Below are 22566 nucleotides of genomic sequence, written 5' to 3' on the forward strand. Positions count from 1 at the left end.
AATTACTTCCATCGTCCAGCAACACTATTATGAGTTTAGCATAAGTCAATGATTTATTGATTTAATGTACAGCTAACCTGTAGAGTCTATCTTGAAAATATCTGGAATTCGGTGGGGTACCATCAAAAGTCTGCATGTCATGTTTCATGGACAGACTGGGGTTCCAGTGCGATTTGACAAGAGCATGATAATATGCTAACAGTACTGTATGAGTGAGGATATGAAGACTTATATCTCAGTCCTTTTCACATCAGAACATGACTTCACTTGCACAGCTAACTGAACACTAACAATATTTAATGGAATCATGACAGGTTTTCAACAATTAAACCAATTCATTACCAGGATATCTGTAGCAAAATATGCCCATACTGCATCCCAGTATTACTGCAACTAGCCATGACAGCAACAATTCCTTGTTTTCTCCCCTAACTTGCTCTGTTGCTGTCATCTTGTGTAGAATTTTTTTCCATACGTATATGAACTTGGGGCATAAAGGGAAGGGGAAACTGTCCCAGTATTTTATCTTCAGTAAGATAGAGAATAGTTATAGATGGAAGATGAGCTTTGAGCCTAAGCCAAATATAATGGCACAAGACACCCCCATCTCTCTTACACTTACACACACACACAAGCAACATTATAAATGCAGAAAAATAAGTTTAATTTCATCATACCTCTGGGTTGAGACTAAATGCTTTTGCTGGTTTTCCAACACAAAGGAAGTCAAAAATTATTTCTTTCATTGCAAAATCCAAACGTTCCTAACAGTGAAAAATAATTATAATAAAACTTATTGAACAGCAACTGTGAACCTGAATGAAATTACAGGAATTATAAATCATGTTCTTATGATAATCCAACTCACTTGAGTCTGGACTCATCAAAACAAGATCATGGTAGGCTGTCGGCTTAATGGACAATGAAAGCCCATCAGTATGAAATAAGAACTTAAGAAAAGCCATGCCGGATAGACCAAGATTGCATCTAGCACAGCTTTCTGTTCACCAGCCAGCTGTCTATGAGAAGCTCACAAGCAGAACATGATTGCAAACAGCACCCTCTAAATTGCATTACTCAACAACTGGTATACATGAGGCAAACTGCCTCTTATCCTGGAGATGGCATATTATCATCAGAATTTATTTCCTGCCTATGAACTGTGTTTCCTATCCCCAAGGCAGACCCTTTATTTTCTCCACAGAAGTGATTGCCCACTTGGAAAATTAAGAACTCATAAAGGAGGAGTGTTTTTCCCCTTCTCCCCAAAAGCCCAAATGTGTGATGCACAGAGAACACGAAGAAGAGGAGGAATGTTTTGCCCCTTCTCCACCAACCTTCCTGGCCACAGTCTTGTACATTTTTATGATAAAAGTAAATAGATGCCACAGAAGTCAGTGGAAATCAGGACCTTTTTTGACAGAAGAAGGGTGTATGTTGAGCACCTGGGAAAGTGCCTATTCCCTCCCCAGATTTCTTCAGACTGATTTCCATTGTATGAGAATTGCCCAATGTGACCCAAGTAATCTATGTTTCTCTATGGGAAATGGAAGAAGCACAGCACAGCACTGCAAGCCATTATGGTTTTTACCATTTTTGGTCTGCTTGCTGTCTCAACTCAGTCATGGCATTTCATCATGATAAGTCTGACCTTAGAAACTACAATAGGAAATAATGTTTCTTGTTCTATGGTTTCTTTTTACCACCATGGCTTATTGTGCTGTTTGAATACAATCATCTTGTGGTTGATTTTCAGGCACAGTGGTTGATGTTTACATGCAAACAGTGCGAGGATGGAAACCATGATATAGTAGAACCCACATGATCAACTGTCAGGTTTATCATGGTAAAAAAAATGCAAGCCAGGGTAACCATGCAGGGTTGCTTGTTGTGTTGTATGGATGTAGTCCATGCATAACTTAGCATGGAAAAACCCCCACTGCTAAAACCCCAAGCATATTTTTCATACCTGTGCAATAAACTGTATAATTTTCACAAAGATGTTCAGAGGCATATCACGTGGTACCACACCTCGAGAACCTTTCGGAAAAAGTGTTGTGATGATTGTTATAAGCCGACTATAAAACAAAAAGAAAACATTGGCACAAGTTCATTTCTTGCAAGGCATTCTTGTGTCATCTTGTTTATACAATTGAAAGTAACTTCCAGAGGAAAAGCGCTGAAGACAGATAGAGGGGTATGTGTGTTTTCAGATTAAAAAGTACAGTGACACTCTGTTCAGAGTTCATTCCAGGAGTTGCCAAAACTAGACAATTAGCCTCTCTAGGTCAAGAATAAAAATGTCCATGTTTTCTTGAGAATAACTATAAAAGGGCACAGCCGCACAATGCTCTCAAAGGGTTCAGATGTACATTTATGCTTTTAAATTAATGCATGCACACGCACTCAAGTCTGGATTGTAGAAAATGAATTCACATATATAAAAGCCTTACTGCTTGTCATATGCTCCTAACTTGTTCTGTTAACTTCTTAAGGAAGGTGATGCTTCTGATTTTATACTATTACAGGTTTTTTTTTTGTTCTTCCCTCAAAACAAATGGCATGTGCATGGGTACAATGCTACAAATTTGGTTTTATTTTAAATAATGCTTTTGAAAAGTGAGCCCACACAGAAATGCCTTATATTAAGAAAGATTACTACTCAAAAATAGGAAGCAGAACTAAGCTAAAATAAAAAGAAAAATGATAAGGTGTTTTCAAGCAGACCCAAGCAATGAATTACAAAGATGGCCATACTCTATGGAACAGAAGGTGCAGAAAGATGCATTGCCTTCCTAAACTGCATCAAAATTAAAACTTGCAATGGCTTATTTAATCACTTTGCTATTGTGTTTTTAGTATTTTCTTGAAAGTTTCTGAACATCCAATTGCCAACATATCTCATTTTAATGGCCACAAGAAAGTAAGCCAGACTCGGAGTGTTTTGGTTTTTCCCAAAACAAATGTTTTTATAATGTAGTTGTACAAAACAGTTGTACTCTAGGATCCCTTCCAAGTGAAGGTTACTTTACTGAAGCTTTAAAAAAAACCCTACAGTTCTGGAAAGATTATCATGACTGACAAAACGTGGATACATAACATTACCTTTGGGTGGTTGTATTGCTTTCACATTTAATTCTAATCATGTAAACCCACAGTAGTCTGTAGAGGGATTCTAGTGCAACACGTGCCATTTTGAGATCCTTATTCTAAAACAACAAAATGAAAAAATATAGTTGCTTTCAAGTTCTCAACTCTTCAAATGTTCATTTCATTTTTCTAAACACTGATTAACTTGCAAAAGTGCTGGCTAGACATATTCCCCACACTGGAAAGACCATCTAAATACCATCTTAAAGAATTTAGTTTCTTCAGCTGGGAGACAGGAGTATGAAAAACGTTGGCCATTCAAAATATGAGTCATGAGCCTATTTAGGTCCCTGAAAGACAGGAATGGAGTTATAAGTCCTTCACTGTAGTAGACTTAGTGCCAAGCTAAACATTAAAGCAGCTAATGTGAAGTGCTTATTTGGGAATTAATTATAGATTAAATTGTAGGATAGTATTATAAATCAATCAATCAATGAAAAAATAGCAGCAACTCTCTGTATGTAAACATAGATCTCCCCCCATAACACAGAAAGAAGGCAGATACCCAATTTTAACAGCAAATTGAAGTGAATGAGTGAGGAGTGCAGAGCCCACTTGGCCATAAAGCCAACTGGCTAGTTTGGACTAATCACTGAATCTCAACCCAACCTACCTCATAGGGTTGTTATAAAGATAAAAGGTAGAGGAAAGCCACCTTGGGTTCCTTGTAAGAAGGTAGGATAAATATAATAAATCAAGATTGAAGAGCTTAGGGGCAGCAGCTGCCAGGAGTTACGCTTCCCACTCTCATGCCTCCAAGGTTGATAAAACTGGACACAATAATCGGGTAATAACCAATGTTAGCCATGCACAGGATATTCCCATTCAAATGAATGGGGCTTAAGCTAGTCACAATTAATTGAAGCCTCATTGATCTCAGTGGGTCTGCTCTGCCTACAACTAACAATGGATATAATTCATATTTCAATTTTCTAAATGAGTAGGATGATTCCGTATTTAAAACAATAAAGTAACTGGTTACAAGGGAGAGCGAGCAGATCTCTCCTTGCTTAATAAGATGCAAGAAGACGGGCAGGTTAAAGCCCATAAATTGAAAAGAAATGGTATTAGCATGAACAGAGCCTCAGAATTACAATTACAAAATGGGTGACTGGGTCAGGAAGACCTTCTGAGCACTCATGGTAGACTTTTATGCTTCTACTGTGCCCTTTCAACTTGAGTATGATTATGCTATACTGTGGTCACAACAAAGACATCTTGCAAGGTTTTAGTTATACTTTAACTTCAGGTTTTTAAACATGGATCTGCTAAAACGCTTGACAGTTTCTTTTCTATCTTGCTACTTTTTATGCATGAATGACAAAAGACAGAATTTTGATAAGCTAGGTTCCTGAGTAAACAGATGTAACCCACCAAACTCTGTTGTGTTCTGCCACCACAGAAATGGATGGACACGCCTGAGCAGCAGTGCTATGTAACTGAACCTAAACATGTTGACACAACACAGTTGTGAGCCTTCGGGCTATGGGATGGCACACAAGTGTAACAAATAAATAAACATTTCAGCAGGAATAAAATAATGCCATTTCGATATTTTTCAAGTACTCAAGGAATAAAGACACTCAGATTACATATAAAGAAGCTACTGGCTCAAGTTTCTAAGCAGGGCAAAACTGAATTCACTAAACCAGATGAAACAACTATGATAAACAGCAGAATATAAAATTATCAGACTGGCTCCTTACCAAACAAACATCCATTTGACATTTCAATTAGTAAAAGTGGTAAGATTAGCAATAGAAACAACATATAAATGTTTAAGAAATAAAAGAACAGCAGCAGAAAACAAAAGTCTTATCTCTTCAGTTTTCAGTTACCGTATCTAATATTTTCTACCATATATACTTAAAATGTAAACACAAGCACTGAGTTATGATGATTGTGTAGACAAAAGAGAGCTACCAAGAATCAAGAGGGCAGCCCCAGTGAGCTGGGGGGAGGGCACTAGAACTAAGCCCAGAGGAGGTGGGGGGTGGACGTACTAGGCCTAAGCATGTTCCATAGCCATGGAATGCTGACTCACTGTTGGGATCCGGTGAGCTGGATACTATAGTAACCATCACCCTGCACAGAGTTCTAGGTCCCTGTTAACTTTTCTACTTTCAAACGGTCTAAATAATTAAATAACAAAGACTGTTGTTATTCTTTTTCTGTTTATATCCAGATCCTAAACACAAATACTTGGTAGGATCATGAATTTTAGTGAAACATAATAATGCTCCAAACTGCATTGGCCACCTGGATTTTATGAACTTGGCTTAAGCTGCAGTAGGGTAAGTAGTCCTTATGGACTTGGGGCAGATGTTCAGTCCTGTTCCTGGGAATGCAAACTGAATCACCTAACTCTGTTCTACCCAGGAAGCACTTGTTCTGTCACTGTGCAGAGCTGTGTCCTGTTTTTCCAAGGGAAAAACGGTCTAGATATAGATGTGGTTAATAACAGCCTTCAACAATGTCAACTGAATATGTAGCAGATTCATGATACATACACCACAAGTGAATTAATTACTTACAATATAAAAAATAAATACTAACTTTGAGATTAGACAGACAGTTGTTGAGGAAAATATGCCATCTGTTTAGGAAGAACTGCTTCTGACTGACACAAAGCAGGCATGTTACCAAAGGATACAAAGCCTAAATAGGAAAGAGAGATGACACAGAATTATTTAAATGACAACAAGGAAGGAAATGAATTCAGCATCAGATCCAGATTAGATACTGCAGACCCATTTCTCTTCTGTACTATATAATATACACCAGTCGTTATAAACACATTGTTTATTATCATAATGTAAAAAGAACTTTTTCCCTTAAACTGTTATAAATTCTTATTATTCTTTATATAAATACAAAATTCTGTTTTCACTAGAATATGGAGCCAAACAAATGGTACTTTCTAGTACTATCCAGCAATTCAGACTCATGAGCCAACACTACACTACAGCAAAATGGTGGTTGGTCAAAAATGCAACAAGTGGCAAAAAACTGTAACATCTAACTTGTTGAATTTCAAGAATTAAGTATCAGGCATGAGTCAGGATTCCACTGCAATAAAGCAGTGATATGTAAGTATGAATGTATTCATTAATTAGCCTGTTACAGTCAATGGTATTGGTTTTAAGGGATAAAAATATTCATTTATAGCAAGCAATATGGTTTGGGCTAATTATTGACAACCAATAGCCATTTATCTTATTTCTCAATAATGGCTACTGACCAAAAGCTTTCCTGAGAGTCATGTGCTATTTGTATTAGGTATAAGGTACAAGGAAACTAAGTCCTAAGACATCTTGATATTGCATCTTTCCTGTCACTTCCCTGTAGCTATCTTCATGTATTTCTTTTTTTAAGTAAATATGGTATCTGAGATTTTAAAAAATAAACAAAGTTTAAAAAAGTAGAACCCATTATTACTTGTCCGGTTTTGCAGGTCCTTACTCTCCTCAAAATTCATGGTCAAGTGAGTTGCTAAAAGAGATGTAAGGCACTATGGAAAAAGTTGGATTTTCCCAAGTGTGTGTTTCCTGTATTCCCATCAAAATTTCAAAATTTCCCATCTGTGTTCCATTAACCAGAACACTCTTAGTAACCTATTTGCTTGGTATGTATGAGAGAGCTGATTCCAGGCTCTGAAATACCCCTTTCAACAGGCTGGCTCCCTGTTTGTTATCCTTCCACTGGTAGGCAAGGACATTATTATTCCAACAGACTTTTGGCATGTAAGATGAAGCGGGGTTTAGGTAGTTGATTGCTCTTCATTACTTTTTACTGTTGTGTTCTTAATCATATATCTAAATGATCTGCTTTTATATTCTAAGTGAAGACCTGTTTTTCTCCTATATTTTATTATTGAGCCCCATTTTTGATGAAATAACAGATATAAATCTAATAAATACATATATAACTCTCCCTGGAACCAAAGACATTTTAGCACTGTTCAGTAAACTCTATGTATTCTGAATGAGGCCACTAAATTGATCAAGTAATTAATAAGTCTGGAATGATCAAATAAATGCAAGACAGATACTAGGGGGTTTATGGCAAGAGCAAGCTAAAGGAGACAGCTTACTTTACAACACAATTCTAGGCATGTCTACAGAGATGGAAGTCCTATTAAGTTCAATGAGATGTACACTGCAGCAAGTGTATCCAGAATTGCAACAATGGGAGTTATACATAATAACTAAACAGTTTATTTAAAACTGTTTAGTTTAAAAGTAAACTATTTTAAATAAAATGAAGATGAAAGTGAAAATGAAACTCAAATACTTTGGCCACCTAATGAGAAGGAAGGACTCCCTGGAGAAGAGCCTAATGCTGGGAACAATTGAAGGCAAAAGAAGGGGTCAGCAGAGAACGAGGTGGCTGGATGGAGTCACTGAAGCAGTTGGTGTGAGCTTAAGTGGACTCCGGGGGATGGTGGAGGACAGGAAGGCCTGGAGGAGTGTTGTCCATGGGGTCACAATGGGTCAGACATGACTTTGTGACTAAAAACAACAACAACAACAACAACAAGCCTTGAAGCCCAGTTCTTAGTCATCAGCCCTCCCCTCCATTACATAGGGAAAGGAAGGTAACTTTTTCAAAAGGTCCAAGTCTTCAGAATGCTCTAGGAGACTCCACAGTGTAGAATTACTTTGATCTAGTTGGAGAGGCAAAATGCTTAAGGCATCCTATGTCAAACCAACTTATATCTTCCTATTCCTACTTCCCAAAATAAATGTATATGCCACTGTTAATCTCACAAGAAGAAGTGGTATTCTATTTAACAGACAAAAAGGAGAGTGGGCACTGCTTTTTAGTGAAGTTATCATATATTGGTATGTTTGAGGAAAAGAAAAAGCTTAATCCTTAAGAAACACCTTATTAATCCATATTGACAAGTAACATCCCTCCCCTTCTCCCTATCTTCAGAGTAATCATGAGAATGGAGTAAAGCTGATGATGGAAATTACACTATTATATTTTTAAAAATCAGAAACCAACAATATGGCTAGATTTGACTGAAACATACAAAGGAGGAAAATGATCTAAAACAGATGCAAGGTTTCTTTTTTTAAAGATACGAGTTCTCACTTTGGAAGAAGGCAATTATAGAATATAGAAACAGATACATGGGCAGTAGTTTGGAACCCTCTGTGAGAGTATTTTGAAAGAAACTTGCCTAAAGATATTACTGACAAAAGATTTTAACTTCAGCATTACTAACCAGTGAGTGCTTCTTTCGTGAAGAGAGTTCAAGCGTTGTATCATACAGACTTTCAACAAAGTTCCTCAGACAGGGGACGTTCACTTCATTTTTAACAGCCTAGAAAGAAACTTCAAGTAAGCACAAAATTCTATCTCAAGTTTCTAATCCAAGTTGAAAACTCGTGTAAACAAAAGTAACTTACAGCTGCTACTGGAACAAGAATTTCAACAAACAGCCCTGCTAATGCATGTTTGATATCTTTGTCTTTAACTTCGAGGAAATAATGGGCACATTCCTGGAATAAAATAAAGAAAGCAGCATAAGGATTTCTTCATTTTTTCTGTATAACCTGGTGTTTGGTTAAATACTCAATAGACTATTTTTTCATAATTTTACTTAACAAAAGAACAGTGAAAACCCTTTGCATGTATATCCACAAGGGGTTTATGTTGCATTAAATGGGACTTCTAGTCAAGAGGGCACAGGATTTCAGCCAAGATCCAGCAAAAAAATAGTAACAATAATAAGATCAATTATCTGCCAAATGGACAATATAAACACCAAGAAACCTCTGTGTGCTGTGGCAGTCACATTAAAAGGAATGGTTGTAATCATCCTCAGATTTTTCAAGCCTGTACATACTCACTGCCTTTCTTTACTACAGGTCATGGTGAAAATAAAATTCATATAATAGAATCCCACTGAAGGTAAAGCATCCCAGTTGTCTCGGCTGAAAGACTACAAACTATACCTGATATGGAACTACATTACCTGCATAAACTGGAGAGAAGCTTCAAAATCCTCCACTGGGTACATCTTAATGCGAAAGAACTTCATTCCCATTATTAGACTAATAATGCTTTGAACCACATAAGGACTCTGTTCTTTATGACGTAACTCTTTTAACTCTGCCATAAATTTCTTCTTCACTGCTGGAAATCTTAAAAAAGAAAAGCAAAAAAATAACAATGACATTTCTTTCAAAGTAATATTATGAGAGCAAGATTAGTTATGTGAAGATCCAGCTGAAAAATAGAAGCTTGCAATTTAGAAACAAACCATAATGTCTTTCCCTTCCAAGAAACTATAGAATAATTAAACAGTATAGGAGTGAAATAGTTTATAACAAGTGAAGGAATGGAACCACCTATGCATGCAAGGTTAGGGAGATTCCCAATACCAGATCCTGACCATTTTATCTAGGAGGCTTCAAATCTCCCAGGAACAATCTTCTCACAGAGTGATGCAAGCACATGAATAGTTGCATTTATTTTACTTTAAAAATAAATAAAGACAAAAAAGCCAAATGGAAACAAGGGAGAGTAGCATGCTAAGGCTGAACATATCATTGAAGAATTTATGCCCTGCTCTACAGCCAGGAAAATTCCCAGAGTTACTTAAAGATCAATAAAAACAAGACAGTCCCTACCCTCCTGTGAAAATCAAATTATGTACTTTGAAGATTCTAAAAGATTATCTACTTTATGTTGTTGTAACTCATTATTTGAGAAAAATCTGCAGACCTGTGAAAATAATGTGGAGTTATCTAATCAAAGACAATGAGATAGGCAGATCCTGCTTTCAGAAAAAGTGACCCTCTCCAATTACCCCACCCATAGAGAAATATTTGAATATGGTTGTTTTTTGGGGGGAAATGAACTGTTCATATATGACACTTTGGGTTTTGATGATGGATTTTGTGCAAAAAACACAACAGAAAGCAAATAATGGGACACCAGCAAATTTGTCTCTTCAAAAGTACCTGGACTTATTAACCCTGATGTGCTTTGGAAAACAATTACAAAGAAGAGTTATGGAGTTTACTTTTTCAGGTTGCCAGAGAGGAAGAATTGTTTTTCAAATCAGGCACTTCTGAGGAAAATAAAGGGCAGGTCTTAATAAATCAGGCACTTCTAAGAACTGTTTCTCTTCTGGTCATTCACCAGATATTCTTCACCTTTGCCATATTACCCAACTACAAAATGACTTCTCATTACCTTTAGACTGGGCTAAGCAATCTGCAAACCTAATTCCATGCAGTTCTCAGACTAATCTAGGGCCAGTGGGGAAACCCAGAGACAAGCAAGAAAAACAGAGGAAGGTGAAAAAATGTGGACCCCTGTACAAGTGTAGACTTCTGGCAAGAGCAATCTGTTCTTTCCCTAGAGGTACTGTGGGTAAGAGGAGAGGGAGAGAGCGAGAGCTCGCACGCACGTGAGAGCGCAGCAAGGAAAGTCAAACAGAAAGTGAAGAATGCAGCAACTGAGGGGAAAAAGGGATAACCCCATCTTCTTTCACCTATGGCTCCACCTGCCTTTGGCTCCAATCCCACTCTGTGTTGGCAAGCATTCACCTGAGATTAGATGTGGTGAAATACAATCCTTGACAGAAAAAAGTGTCTCCCCAACACCCCATTTTAGTTTTTTGTAGCTGACATCTGTAAATTAAAAAGTGTTTCTAAGCTCATATCAAATTTATACAGAATCTGTATATAACTATATACAGAAACTATGTGCTTCAATAGGTTCCCAAGCCAATGCATAGTTCAATAAACAAAGTGCTCATGAGAGGAATGATTTATTCCTTTAATTTCTCTAGTAGGAGAAAACATACACACCACTAACTGAAAATCCTGACTCCAGAATGAAAAATGAAAAACATTTCAGACTGATTGCATCACTTCTTATAAATATACTTACTTGGCTTGTGCTAGTACCCCTATTACTTCAGCATACAGATCTGCGACAATGTGCATATTTCCAGTGTTAGGACCAAGGTACCTACCAAGGGATAAGTAAGATATTTAAAAATTAAAGCAGTTTTAAGCAGCCACAAATAAATAGCTCAGGGAGGTTTAGGTTCACATGGCCAAACATAGGCACTATTCAAAAATATACAGAACACTGTTCATGTACAGCATGGGTCTGCAAACTACGACCCGGAGGCTGGATCTGGCACACCATGTCCATTTGGACCCACTGTGTGTGCATGCACGTACCTGCTGCTGCCCACCTCACCCCACACACGGGGAGGCAGCAGTTTACTCGGAGAAAACAATCTCCAACTGAGTAAGCCGCTGCCTCGTGTGCCCGCCTTGCAGCACGTGCCCGCCTGAGCCTCGCCTCCTCTCGCTGCACACCCTGCCTCCGTCTCAGTGCGAGCTCCCGCTCGCACCACCCCCACCCAGCACACACTGCCAGCACCACATTTCCGGCCCACGCCCAGCACCAGCACCTTTCAACTGGCTCCCTGGTGAAAAAGTTTAAGGACCCCTGATGTACAGCGTACAGTCTTTGCCATATCTCTACTAAGAATATCTAATTCAACACAATTTTACCTATCTTGTGAAGATATCCCACAGTTCTGATATGTAGGCATCTCTAAACTACAGATTTAATTGGGCTAATGGTCATTCTGTTTGGGACATCTAGGAAGTAAAATTCTATGGTTGATATATTATCTTTAACAATGTCTAGTCACTCTTTACCAAATTTACAACTCACAGTGTTCTCTGGAGGAATCCATTACACTTAATCTGGTATAAAACTAAGATGAAGTCTTGGATGTTTAGACAGAAAAAGGCCTCCAATTTCCAACACTCCTAGCCAACAAGGTTGACTGGGGCAAGCTGAGAGCCATAGCCCTTTTTCTGTCTAAATTGCATAGGATAGTGCCATTAAGTATGTTGTGTACTGTATCTGAAAAGAAATCTTCCCTCCCAGAAATTAACAGATACACACACATTAAGAGCACTGTTATGTTCGTTCTTCAAGGTACATTCCTACGTGATCCTAACTTTAGCTTCACTGACAGAAAAAAAAGACTGTAGTAAAAAGATAGGCTAAGTGTTAAACTCAAGTTTATGCCAACTTGTCCTAAATCTTTGAAATTATGTACAAAAGAGCAGCTTACCCTTCTTTATATTTAAAGTGCTTGAAAGCCAAATTAATAACATCATGTACCAAACCATCTATTACGGGATGAAGCTGAATCTGAAAAATAAATAAGCAAGCTAGCAAAACACATCCCTACATATTACTGCTAATCAATACTTTTGCATTTTGCAAGCATATATTACAAGTCCATAGATAGCCAGTAGATCTGCTCTCTACTCCAAAGAATGACAAAGTGTTTGAAGAAATTGCTCCTTGCCCTTCTAATCTGTCATACCTGTGGTTTGTCTCAATATCAGGTTTAACTTCCAAAGATATTTTTGCACACAGGGTGTGAAAATGGAATCTAAAGCACACAACTAGGAATTCATTTGTGGGTGGCAATCCATCAGATTCCCTGGGCTCAGTTGCCCCAGTCAACCATGTTGGCTGGGAGTGCTGGAACCACTGCAGTGGTCCAGAGTCCAAGTTCCAGGTGAGTGCACCCAGCATTCATGAGGCCCTTGCTAGGAACTGAGCCCCAAGTGCTGCACAAGCAGCACCCCTTTCCTCCACACACCACTGCTGGCAGCAGTAGGCAGCGAAGACGGCTGGTTGCTTTGTGATCGTGGATATGGCCCTACATGTATGCATGAACATACACATGCTTTGGTATGTCATTACAGTGCCAACTCCTTCCTCCAAAATCCTTAGATTCCTTTCATATTTTACAAATTAGCAAACTACTCAAGGTTAACATTTGCTGATCATTGCAGAACTCCATCTCAACTTCTGCACTGCTGTTATTAATTTAGAAGACTTTCATTCGTAGCTCATTTCTGGCCACAAATGCCCCAATGTGTTTAGAAATAAGAATAAAATTTAAATGTTTTAAAACAACATACCTGTTTCAAAACCTCTATTAATACTAAAGAAAAAATAAAATCAATAGCAAGATCTCTTCTTTCCATTAAATAATCTCGTTGTTGCTCGTCACTGCAAAATCAAACAAAAATGATTAAAGAAAGATTTTCCAGTTGGCTCGCTAAAATTTAAACTGACAATTTTTAATCTCAGGCTCTGGAAGACCAAAGCATAAATATAAGAAAAAGACTACAACATATTACTTAGTCGGTGGTAAGCAAACCAAGAACAAATTTGACATAACCATCACTTTCCTATGATAAAATGTCTTTTGTTTTCTCTTCCCTTGTTTGGGAAGGCTGGATGTCAATCAAAATTACCCAGTATTTAGATAATTTATTTACATGTATGTATCTGGTTGGATGCACCCCACACCTTGATTTTTATTCTTGAATACAAAATAGAAAGTATTAATACTTTAACACAGAGTGCAGATCTTCTTTAGGCCAAAAAGCCAAGTGAGATTTAAGTAGGCAGCACTACAGTGAGTAGATCCAAAAGCAAAAAATGGGCAGGGCCAAACAAAGGCTGTATTTTATATTCAAGCTCTTACTGCATTCCAGCCTCCTAGAATGGCAGAAAAAACTGCACAAACACTAGGAAATCACAAAACAATGGATGGCTGGAGGAAAGCAGAGACATCTAGGGGAAGTGGATATGGCCACTGGAATCCTGGGCCTGTGGTTCTGTACTACTTCTTTTGCATACAGGATGATTTTAAAAAGGAATCAAAGACTGGACTGGGATCTCTAGACATGTGTACACACCATTCATGTTTTACATGGGAACAGTACTGTTAACACTAGGGGGGGAAGCAGCAAACACAAATGACATGCAACCAATGCATTTTGCTGCCTAAGGAGAAGCCAAATGCTGCACTAGAGCCAATACTTTGAAAAAACACCGGTAACCATTAAGAAACCAATTCATCCACCCCACCCATAGTGTCATCTGAATTAGATCACTTCACTGTGCTTCATGGCTGATTCCTATTGACATTAAACCATAGAGTTGCTCTAACTCCTTTTGCAGACTCCTTCAAGTTTTTGTTGCCAGTGCTAAAACATGCTCAGGAAGTTTGTGTACCTTTTGGATTTAGTGCTTGTTCTTGGTCTGTATTCATGTGATTCATCTTCTATGCCATTTTGTCTTTTATACCAGTCAAACAAAGTTCGGAGGATGGAAGGTAGACAGTACTCTGAAAGGGAGCTCATTGAGCTTATTACCTATAGGCAAAAGGAACAAAAAATAAAAATGTTTCAGTAATGTCAGCTAAAAAAAATCTACCATGCCATTTGGACAAAAGGTCAATTTGCTCTTAATTCTGATACTTAATCGTCTTCTTGCTTGGTGATTTTTTGTTTTTATTTTCAGAGTGCTAAAGAGCTGAGAAACAAAAGGGTCACACAATGTCTTATAGCATATCATGTTACAAGGCGCTTTACAAGTGCACAGAGAGGTAGGTCCCTTCCCCAAGGAGCTTTCTGATCTACCGTTATATCTGTTTAATATTTTGGTCTTGTTTTAGGCACTGTTGTATACTGCCCAAAGAGCTTTGGCTTGTGCGAAATACAGAAATGAAGTTTTTTAAAAAATTAAGCACAGAATAGTTCTATAGTAAATAATTAAATTATGATACAGGGAAGATCAAACTGGAAAGGAAGAGAAAGGAAATGGAGATGGATACATTAGAGGAAAATAAGCATTTATGTCCATATATTTTACATTAGTTACAGTGCAAAATGGGGGCAGAAAGGTTCCTCCAAAGGTTTTGTGAAAAAGGTAGGCTTGTCTACCCCAGCAGTAGCCAACTTGTGGCCTTCTAAGTGTATTGACTTAAAACTCCTATCATCCCTGGCCCAGGTGGTTAAAGGAAAGGGATTATGGGAGTTGTAGGCCATCTGTAAAGCCAACAAGAGGAAGACAAATAACATGGATAACTTATGTTCCCTTTGATAACTATTTTCCACTTTCTCTTTCCAGCCTTACCCGTCTCCAACCATGGTATATATGTTAATTATTTCCCCATGTCAGTATCCTCAACCTAAACAACTTCCTAAGGTGGCATTTTTGAGGAGAAATATGTGGATTTGTTTTTCTTTGGGAAGGAATTGTGGGAAAAAACAGTCATGGCTTTCCTGCATCTTGACTTGTATGTCCTGCAAACAATGTGTATTTTCTAGTTGATCAAACAACTGAATGCCAAATGATCAATCTAAAAACATATACATATCAAAATACTAAGAGAGAAGCATTTTAGAAACATAAAGGGTGTCCTTCAATCTTAGGTCCAACCAATCGCCTAAAGCTTTGTTGTTTAGTCGTGAAGTCATGCCTGACCCATCACAACCCCATGGACAATATTCCTCCAGGCTCTTCTGTCCTCCACTATCCCTCGGAGTCCACCTAAGCCCACACCCACAATCCAAGTAACTCCATCTACCCACCTCAACCTCTGCTGTCTGCTTCTTTTGTCTTCAAAAGCTTTAATTAAACTCAATTAAAATGTGTGGCTTGGTTATGTTTTTCTCCCTTATCACAAACAGATTTGAGCTTTCTTTCTATTCCTTGGTATGTTTGCATCTTCCATTTCTTTGGCAATGAGGCTTTCTTGCAGGAGTCTTCAGTAATTTCTAGCTATGACCAAGAGCTTCTTTGTTTGCTCAGTAGGTTTCCTGAGTTCTTGTTTCAAAAGCAAACCATGCTGCCATATCAGGGTAGTATTCAAATTTCAATCATTTTGAAAAGTGGCATTTTAGGCAGAGCTTCTGGCTGCTATTTGAAAAGCCCTACTCCTCCAATCACATCCACTGGATTCTAGGTTTTGATTCATACCATAGGACTGTGTCCCACTTGTAGTCTCTTACTCTATGCACCCCTCAACTTTTTCTGATCTGCTTTTGTCAGCTTGCAGAGGCACAAAATAAGTTGCTTTGAGTATGTTCTCATATATTTTTTTTTTCAAAGTTCTATGTTACCAGAACATAGTAACTGAGTTCAATTGTGTACATGTTTTGAAGTGAAGGTGACACCATAGACCAGTGGGATATGTGTTTTCTTTTGTTTGGTAGGTGTTTTCTCAACATTCCCACCACAGATGCTGGTGATATTGTACCAGTAGAATCACTGTGATGGATTTACTTACTCTTGACTTTCTACGTTACTTTCTTTCAGAACTGTTCCACGCTTCTCAAGCTCTTGCTAAGTATGGCATGTGTAACTCATTGGTAAGAGGCCAGCACATGCCGCTCCACCTACTGACTCCCAAATTATTGAAGAGTGTGCCAAAAGTAATGCAAACTAAATACACATACACTGTATGTACTCTGATATATTTACACAGGATACCTTTAGCTTTTTCAATCTGTTGTTGGGTCTTATAAGGCAGGAAGGAAGGGTGGAATTTGCAGGGACTGGCTCTCTGAATACAGGAAGGGAGGAAAGTCTAGTCGGCAAGCTGGTTACTCAACTCCTCCATTTATTGGAATCAAAGCCAGTGGTGAGATGAATTCTAGCTCTGTGTTACTGCTGAAGGGGAGTGTACAGATGTACAAATGTGTCCTTGTTGCACAAAATGATCATGTTCTTCCATCCTAAATGAACTGCACAGCATACAGCCTGAAGATACCAGGTCTACACAAGTACCGAGCTGTTTAAACACTCTTCTCATTGGGCATTTAAAGCAGTCTATATAAATGCATTCTTTATACTTATTCTGGCAGAATTTGTAAAAATAAATCAACTAAAGCATGGCTATAGCTTCCCCACCCATGCATAAGCACACACACACTGTCTCAATGTTCAAAATGCTGCTTATTAAACAGTCAAAATACCTAATAAATTACATAGCAATATCATCAGTAAATCCATATGAATGCCTAAGGGCCAAATATGACAACACCAGCCATGCACCATCAAGGGTAGGGGCTGGAGTTTAATGTTACACAGAAATGGATGCAAGATTGAAGAGGGCTTTCACTTTGCCTCTTTGTGCTCCATCAACTCAGGCATTCTTTCTCCTTGGTCAGCTCCCTTATGGTATCAAAGCCAGGTAGGGAGAAAAGTATATGAGATAACAGACCACAAAAAGATGAGGAAGGACCTCACCCATGCAACCCTTTTGATGAAAAAAAATGACCTCTCCATGCCATATTTAATGTTATTGGAGCATGACTTAATAAATATGGCTGCCTTTTCACTCCTAGTCTGACCCTCAAAACTTTAACTGTTGTGGTTATAAAATGCAACTATATTATTGATTGAAACTCATGTTACCCAGAATATGTCAGATTCCCAAATCTGAGATCAGAAGCAGAACTCCAGCTTCAGAGCTTGGTATCTGTGCCCCAATCCCTCTCTCTTCTCTGGAGACAGTGTAGAAAGAACTATGTTAGCTGCTTCTTCAAGGTCAGAAAATTAGTTGCAGAGTCGGTAGAGAGGGCATGGAGTGGGGGATACTGCAGTTGTTAGGATACAAGGTAACCTGATGGTAATGTGTGAAGATATATTAATCCATAATTTGCCATACCATGTACCAGATACATGTCACAGCCTTTCTGAATATTCAGTCCTGGATTAAGCTGACTAGATATTTCTAACTGACATCCAAATGAAGACACTTTAAGTTATTCTTATGTTAAAAAGCCCACAGCTATTTGACCCTCTGTCATTAACTTGCAGTGTCCAGGTTTGGCCAATAGCAACCCCTGAGTAGTGGCTGAATATTCAAACTAGCCATGGAACATGTCCAGTATATGCTGTGCAAAATCACAGGTTTTACTGTGATTACATGCAAACTGAGTCTATGTGTTGGAACCAAGTTGATTATCTTCTCATTTCCTAGCTCTGAAGGAAATATGCCATAAAAAAGGGGCAGAATATACTAACATTCAGCAGTCAATGCAAAGCACAGATGAAGCCATAGAGGTTGATGGCACAACATAGGCCTGCTATGAAAATTGAGTCCACTTCTATCAGAGACAGGTTCCCTTTCAGGTATGAACTATGTTTTAAAAAAATGATTACACTATTGTATATCTTTAAAATAAAATTGGATAGGAAGTTTTTATTAAGCCCTAACGTTGTCGTGGTGAAGGAGCTTGTGTAGCTCAATGAAGCTATGAGCTATGCCGTGCAGGGACACCCACGACAGACAGGTCATAGCAGAGAGCTCTGACAAAACGTGATCCACTGGAGAAGGGACTGGCAAACCACTCCAGTATCTTTGCCATGAAAACCCCATGGACAGTATCAAAAGGCAAAAAGATATGACAATGGAAGATGAGCCCCTCAGGTCAGAAGGTGTCCAATATGCTACTGGGGAAGAGCGGAGGGCTAATACTAGTAGCGCCAGAAAGAATGAAGCGACTGGGTCAAAGTTGAAAGGACACTCAGTTGCAGATGTATCTGGTGGTGAAAGGAGAGTCAGATGCTGTAAAGATCTATACTCTATAGGAACCTGGAATGTAAGATCCATGAATCAAGGCAAGCTGGATGTGGTCAAACGAGATGACAAGACTGAACATCAACATCTTAGGAATCAGTGAACTAAAATGGACAGAAATGGGTGAATTTAATTCAGATGACCGTCAGGTATACTACTGCGGAAAAGAATCCCTCAGAAGAAATGGAGTAGCCTTCATAGTCAATAAAAGAGTAGGAAAAGCAGTACTTGGATACAATCTCCAAAATGACAGAATGATCTCAGTTCAAATCCAAGGCAAACCATTCAACATCACAGTAGTCCAAGTCTATGCCCCAACCACTGGTGCTGAAGAGGCTGAAGTTGACCGGTTCTATGAAGGCCTACAATACCTTCTAGAAGTAATGTCCTTATCATCATGGGGGATTGGAATGCTAAAGTAGGAAGCCAAAAGTTAACTGGAATAACAGGCAAGTTTGGCCTTGGAGTACAAAATGAAGCAGGGCAGAGCCTGATAGAATTTTGTCAAGTGAATACGATGGTCATAGCAAACACTCTTTTCCAACAACCCAAGAGACGACTCTACACATGGACATCACCAGACGGTCAACACAGAAATCAGATTGATTATGTGCTCTGCAGCCAAAGATGGAGAAGCTCTGTACAATCAGTAAAAACTAGACCAGGAGCTGACTGTGGCTCAGATCATGAGCTTCTCGTTGCAAAATTTAGGCTTAAATTGAAGAAAGTAGGAAAAAGCACTAGGCCACTCAGGTATGACCTAAAGCATATCCCTGATGAATATACAGTAGAGGTGACAAATAGATTTAAGGAATTAGATCTGATAGACAGAGTGCCTGAAGAACTATGGACGGAGGTTTACGACATTGTACAAGAGGTAGCAACTAAAACCATCCCAAAGAAAAAGAAATGCAAGAAAGCAAAATGGCTGTCTGAGGAAGCTTTACAAATAGCTGAGGAAAGAAGGGAAGTGAAAGGCAAGGGAGAAAAGGAAAGATACACCCAATTGAATGCAGAATTCCAGAGAATAGCTAGAAGAGATAAGAATGCCTTCTTTAATGAGCAGTGCAAAGAAATAGAAGAAAACAATAGAATAGGGAGGACCAGAGATCTCTTCAAGAAAATTGAAGATATGAAGGGAACGTTTTATGCAAAGATGGGCATGATAAAGGACCAAAATGTCAGGGACCTAACAGAGGCAGAAGAGATGGCAAGATTACACAGAGGAACTATACAAGAAAGAGCTTAACATCCCTGATAACCACGATGGGGTGGTCACTGACCTCCAGCCAGACATCCTGGAATGTGAAGTCAAATGGGCCTTAGGAAGTCTGAGCAACAACAAAGCTAGTGGAGGTGACAGTATTACAGCTGAGCTATTCAAAATCTTAAAAGACGATGCAGTAAAAGCGCTACACTCAGTATGCCAACAAATTTGGAAAACTCAACAGTGGCCACAGGATTGGAAAAGGTCAGTTTACATTCCCATCCCAAAGAAGGGCAATGCCAAAGAATGTTCAAACTACTGCACCATTGCACTCATTTCACATGCTAGCAAAGTTATGTTCAAAATCCTACAAGCTAGGCTCCAGCAGTATGTGGACCAAGAACTACCAGAAGTACAGGCAGGATTTCGAAGAGGGAGAGGAACTAGAGATCAAATTACCAACATACACTGGATCATGGAGAAAGCTAGGGAGTTCCAGAAAAACATCTACTTCTGCTTCATTGACTATGCTAAAGTCTTTGATTGCGTGGATCACAACAAATTGTGGCAAGTTCTTAAAGAGATGGGAATACCTGACCATCTTATTTGTGTCTTGAGAAACCTATATGTGGGTCAAGAAGCAACAGTGAGAACTGGACACGGAACCACTGATTGGTTCAAAATTGAGAAAGGAGTTTGGCAAGGCTGAATACTGTCACCTGCCTATTTAACTTCTATGCAGAGCACATCATGAGAAAGGCGGGCCTAGATGAATCACCAGTTGGAATTAAGATTGCTGGGAGAAATATCAACAGCCTCAGATATGCAGATGATACCACTCTCATGGCAGAAAGTGAAGAGGAACTAAAGAGCCTCTTGATGCGGGTGAAGGAGGAGAGCGCAAAAGTTGGCTTGAAACTCAACATTAAGAAAACTAAGATCATGGCATCCGGTCCTCTCACTTCCTGGCAAATAGATGGGGAAGAAATGGAGGTAGTGACAGATTTTATTTTCCTGGCCTCCAAGATCACCACAGATGGGGACTGCAGCCCAGAAATTAAAAGACACTTGCTCCTGGGGAGGAAAGCTATGGCAAATCTAGACAGCATACTAAAAAGCAGAGACACACCCTACCAACAAAAGTGCGTATAGTCAAGGCTATGGTTTTTCCAGTTGCAATGTATGGCTGTGAAAGCTGGACCATAAGGAAGGCTGAGCGCCGAAGAACTGAGGCCTTTGAATTGTGGTGCTGGCGGAGACTCCTGCGAGTCCCTTGGACTGCAAGGCAACCAAACCAGTCAGTCTTAGAGGAGATTAACCCTGACTGCTCTTTAGAAGGCCAGATCCTGAAGATGAAACTCAAATACTTTGGCCACCTAATGAGAAGGAAGAACTCCCTGGAGAAGAGTCTAATGCTGGGAACAATAGATGGCAAAAGAAGAAGGGGGTGACAGAGAATGAGGTGGCTAGATGGAGTCACTGAAGCAGTTGGTGTGAGCTTAAGTAGACTCCGGGGGATGGTGGAGGACAGGAAGGCCTGGAGGAATGTTGTCCATGGGGTTGCGATGGGTCGGACACAACTTTGCGACTAACAACAACAGCACTGTAAAAATAAACCTCACTTCCCCATAAACAAACAAACAAACAATCTTGCCCTGTCTATGCAATCTGAATCCTCCAACCTAGCACAGTAACTTGTTTTTTATTATTAAAGTTTTCTGTGCTACTAAACACATTTTAGGATTAGTGCTTGGTCTCAAATCCTTTGGGGCTTAACACTATCTTACACTATGTTCATATATTGCTGTAATGACAGCTAGATGTCTAAATGCCATTGTGCCTTTGAGGTAAATGGAAGTGAACTAAAAATAAATCAAACCATAAAATGGAAAATAGGAGAAAGAGAGGAGTCAAGGGAATCTAATAAATGCCACTTTGACTCAAGCACTTAAAGTGCTGTCTGTGCATATGAAGCCACCCCCACCCCAAACATAAAGAACTGCTGAGATTTTTCAGGAATATACAGTGATTCTCAGAGCTGCCATTCTATTCCAGTGGAGTGACATTTCTGTTAGAACAAATTATAAAAGCTGAAATGAGATAAGAATTTTATTTTGGTTTTTTTTAAGGATTAGCATTAAAACTATACATTTAAAGCAAAAGCACCTGGGATAACATCATTTGGCTACTGATACAGAGCTGAAAATCTCAACTAATTGATCAGCACTGAATGATGCAGATGATAGTCCTTGGCAGATGAAGGTGTTCTGGTAAACGTATATGGACAGTGCTAGAAACTGATGCAGATGGCACAAGGCAGGGGTGTCCAAACTTCTTGCAAGGAGGGCCAGATTTGGTGAGGTCAGAATGTGTGGGGGCTGACCATTCAGCCTGACATTCTTTGAGCCATTAACATTAAATGCAAATGAACTATTTTATGAAAGACTAAACAAATAACTTAACTGCACTAATGTGAAGGGTGATACTGAGATCTCGATTGCATTATATAGGCCAGGTCTGGCTCAGAAACAGTGGTTTTGATGCGCAAGATGTCACGCAGGCGAAAGTCACTTAGTCTTGTCCTCACGCGGTTCTTGTTAATGTTCATAACTGAGAATGTCTTCTCGCACACGTATGTCGAACCAAACAAGCTCAGCATTTTCTTAGCAAATGTTCGAATCTCTTGGAACCTGTCTTTATCCAGCTGGCGGTAAAAGTTGACAAGAGGGAGCTGTTGGTGCCGACTGCGACACTC

General features: G+C 39.0%; 1 protein-coding gene across 8 annotated transcripts in view; it reads right to left on the reverse strand.

Annotated features, from left to right (window-relative positions):
* FRY (FRY microtubule binding protein) overlaps nucleotides 1–22566 on the reverse strand; it is a 181151-nt gene that overhangs the window by 98873 nt on the left and 59712 nt on the right. For all 8 annotated transcript variants that reach the window (XR_006415838.1, XM_044441610.1, XM_044441615.1 and 5 more), the window contains exons 4-14: nucleotides 14248–14387; nucleotides 13143–13233; nucleotides 12278–12357; nucleotides 11065–11145; nucleotides 9137–9305; nucleotides 8568–8660; nucleotides 8384–8482; nucleotides 5707–5808; nucleotides 3106–3209; nucleotides 1970–2078; nucleotides 678–764 (exon numbers count right to left, since the gene is read on the reverse strand). Coding sequence is in view for 7 of the 8 variants with exons in the window: in XM_044441610.1 (XP_044297545.1) it covers nucleotides 678–764; nucleotides 1970–2078; nucleotides 3106–3209; nucleotides 5707–5808; nucleotides 8384–8482; nucleotides 8568–8660; nucleotides 9137–9305; nucleotides 11065–11145; nucleotides 12278–12357; nucleotides 13143–13233; nucleotides 14248–14387 (1155 nt within the window). In the remaining variant the exon portion in view is untranslated. The remainder of the gene's footprint in view (nucleotides 1–677; nucleotides 765–1969; nucleotides 2079–3105; nucleotides 3210–5706; nucleotides 5809–8383; nucleotides 8483–8567; nucleotides 8661–9136; nucleotides 9306–11064; nucleotides 11146–12277; nucleotides 12358–13142; nucleotides 13234–14247; nucleotides 14388–22566) is intronic.

This window comes from Varanus komodoensis, unplaced genomic scaffold (genome assembly GCF_004798865.1).
Source record: "Varanus komodoensis strain SLA01 unplaced genomic scaffold, ASM479886v1 scaffold4, whole genome shotgun sequence".
Taxonomy (NCBI): domain Eukaryota; kingdom Metazoa; phylum Chordata; class Lepidosauria; order Squamata; family Varanidae; genus Varanus; species Varanus komodoensis.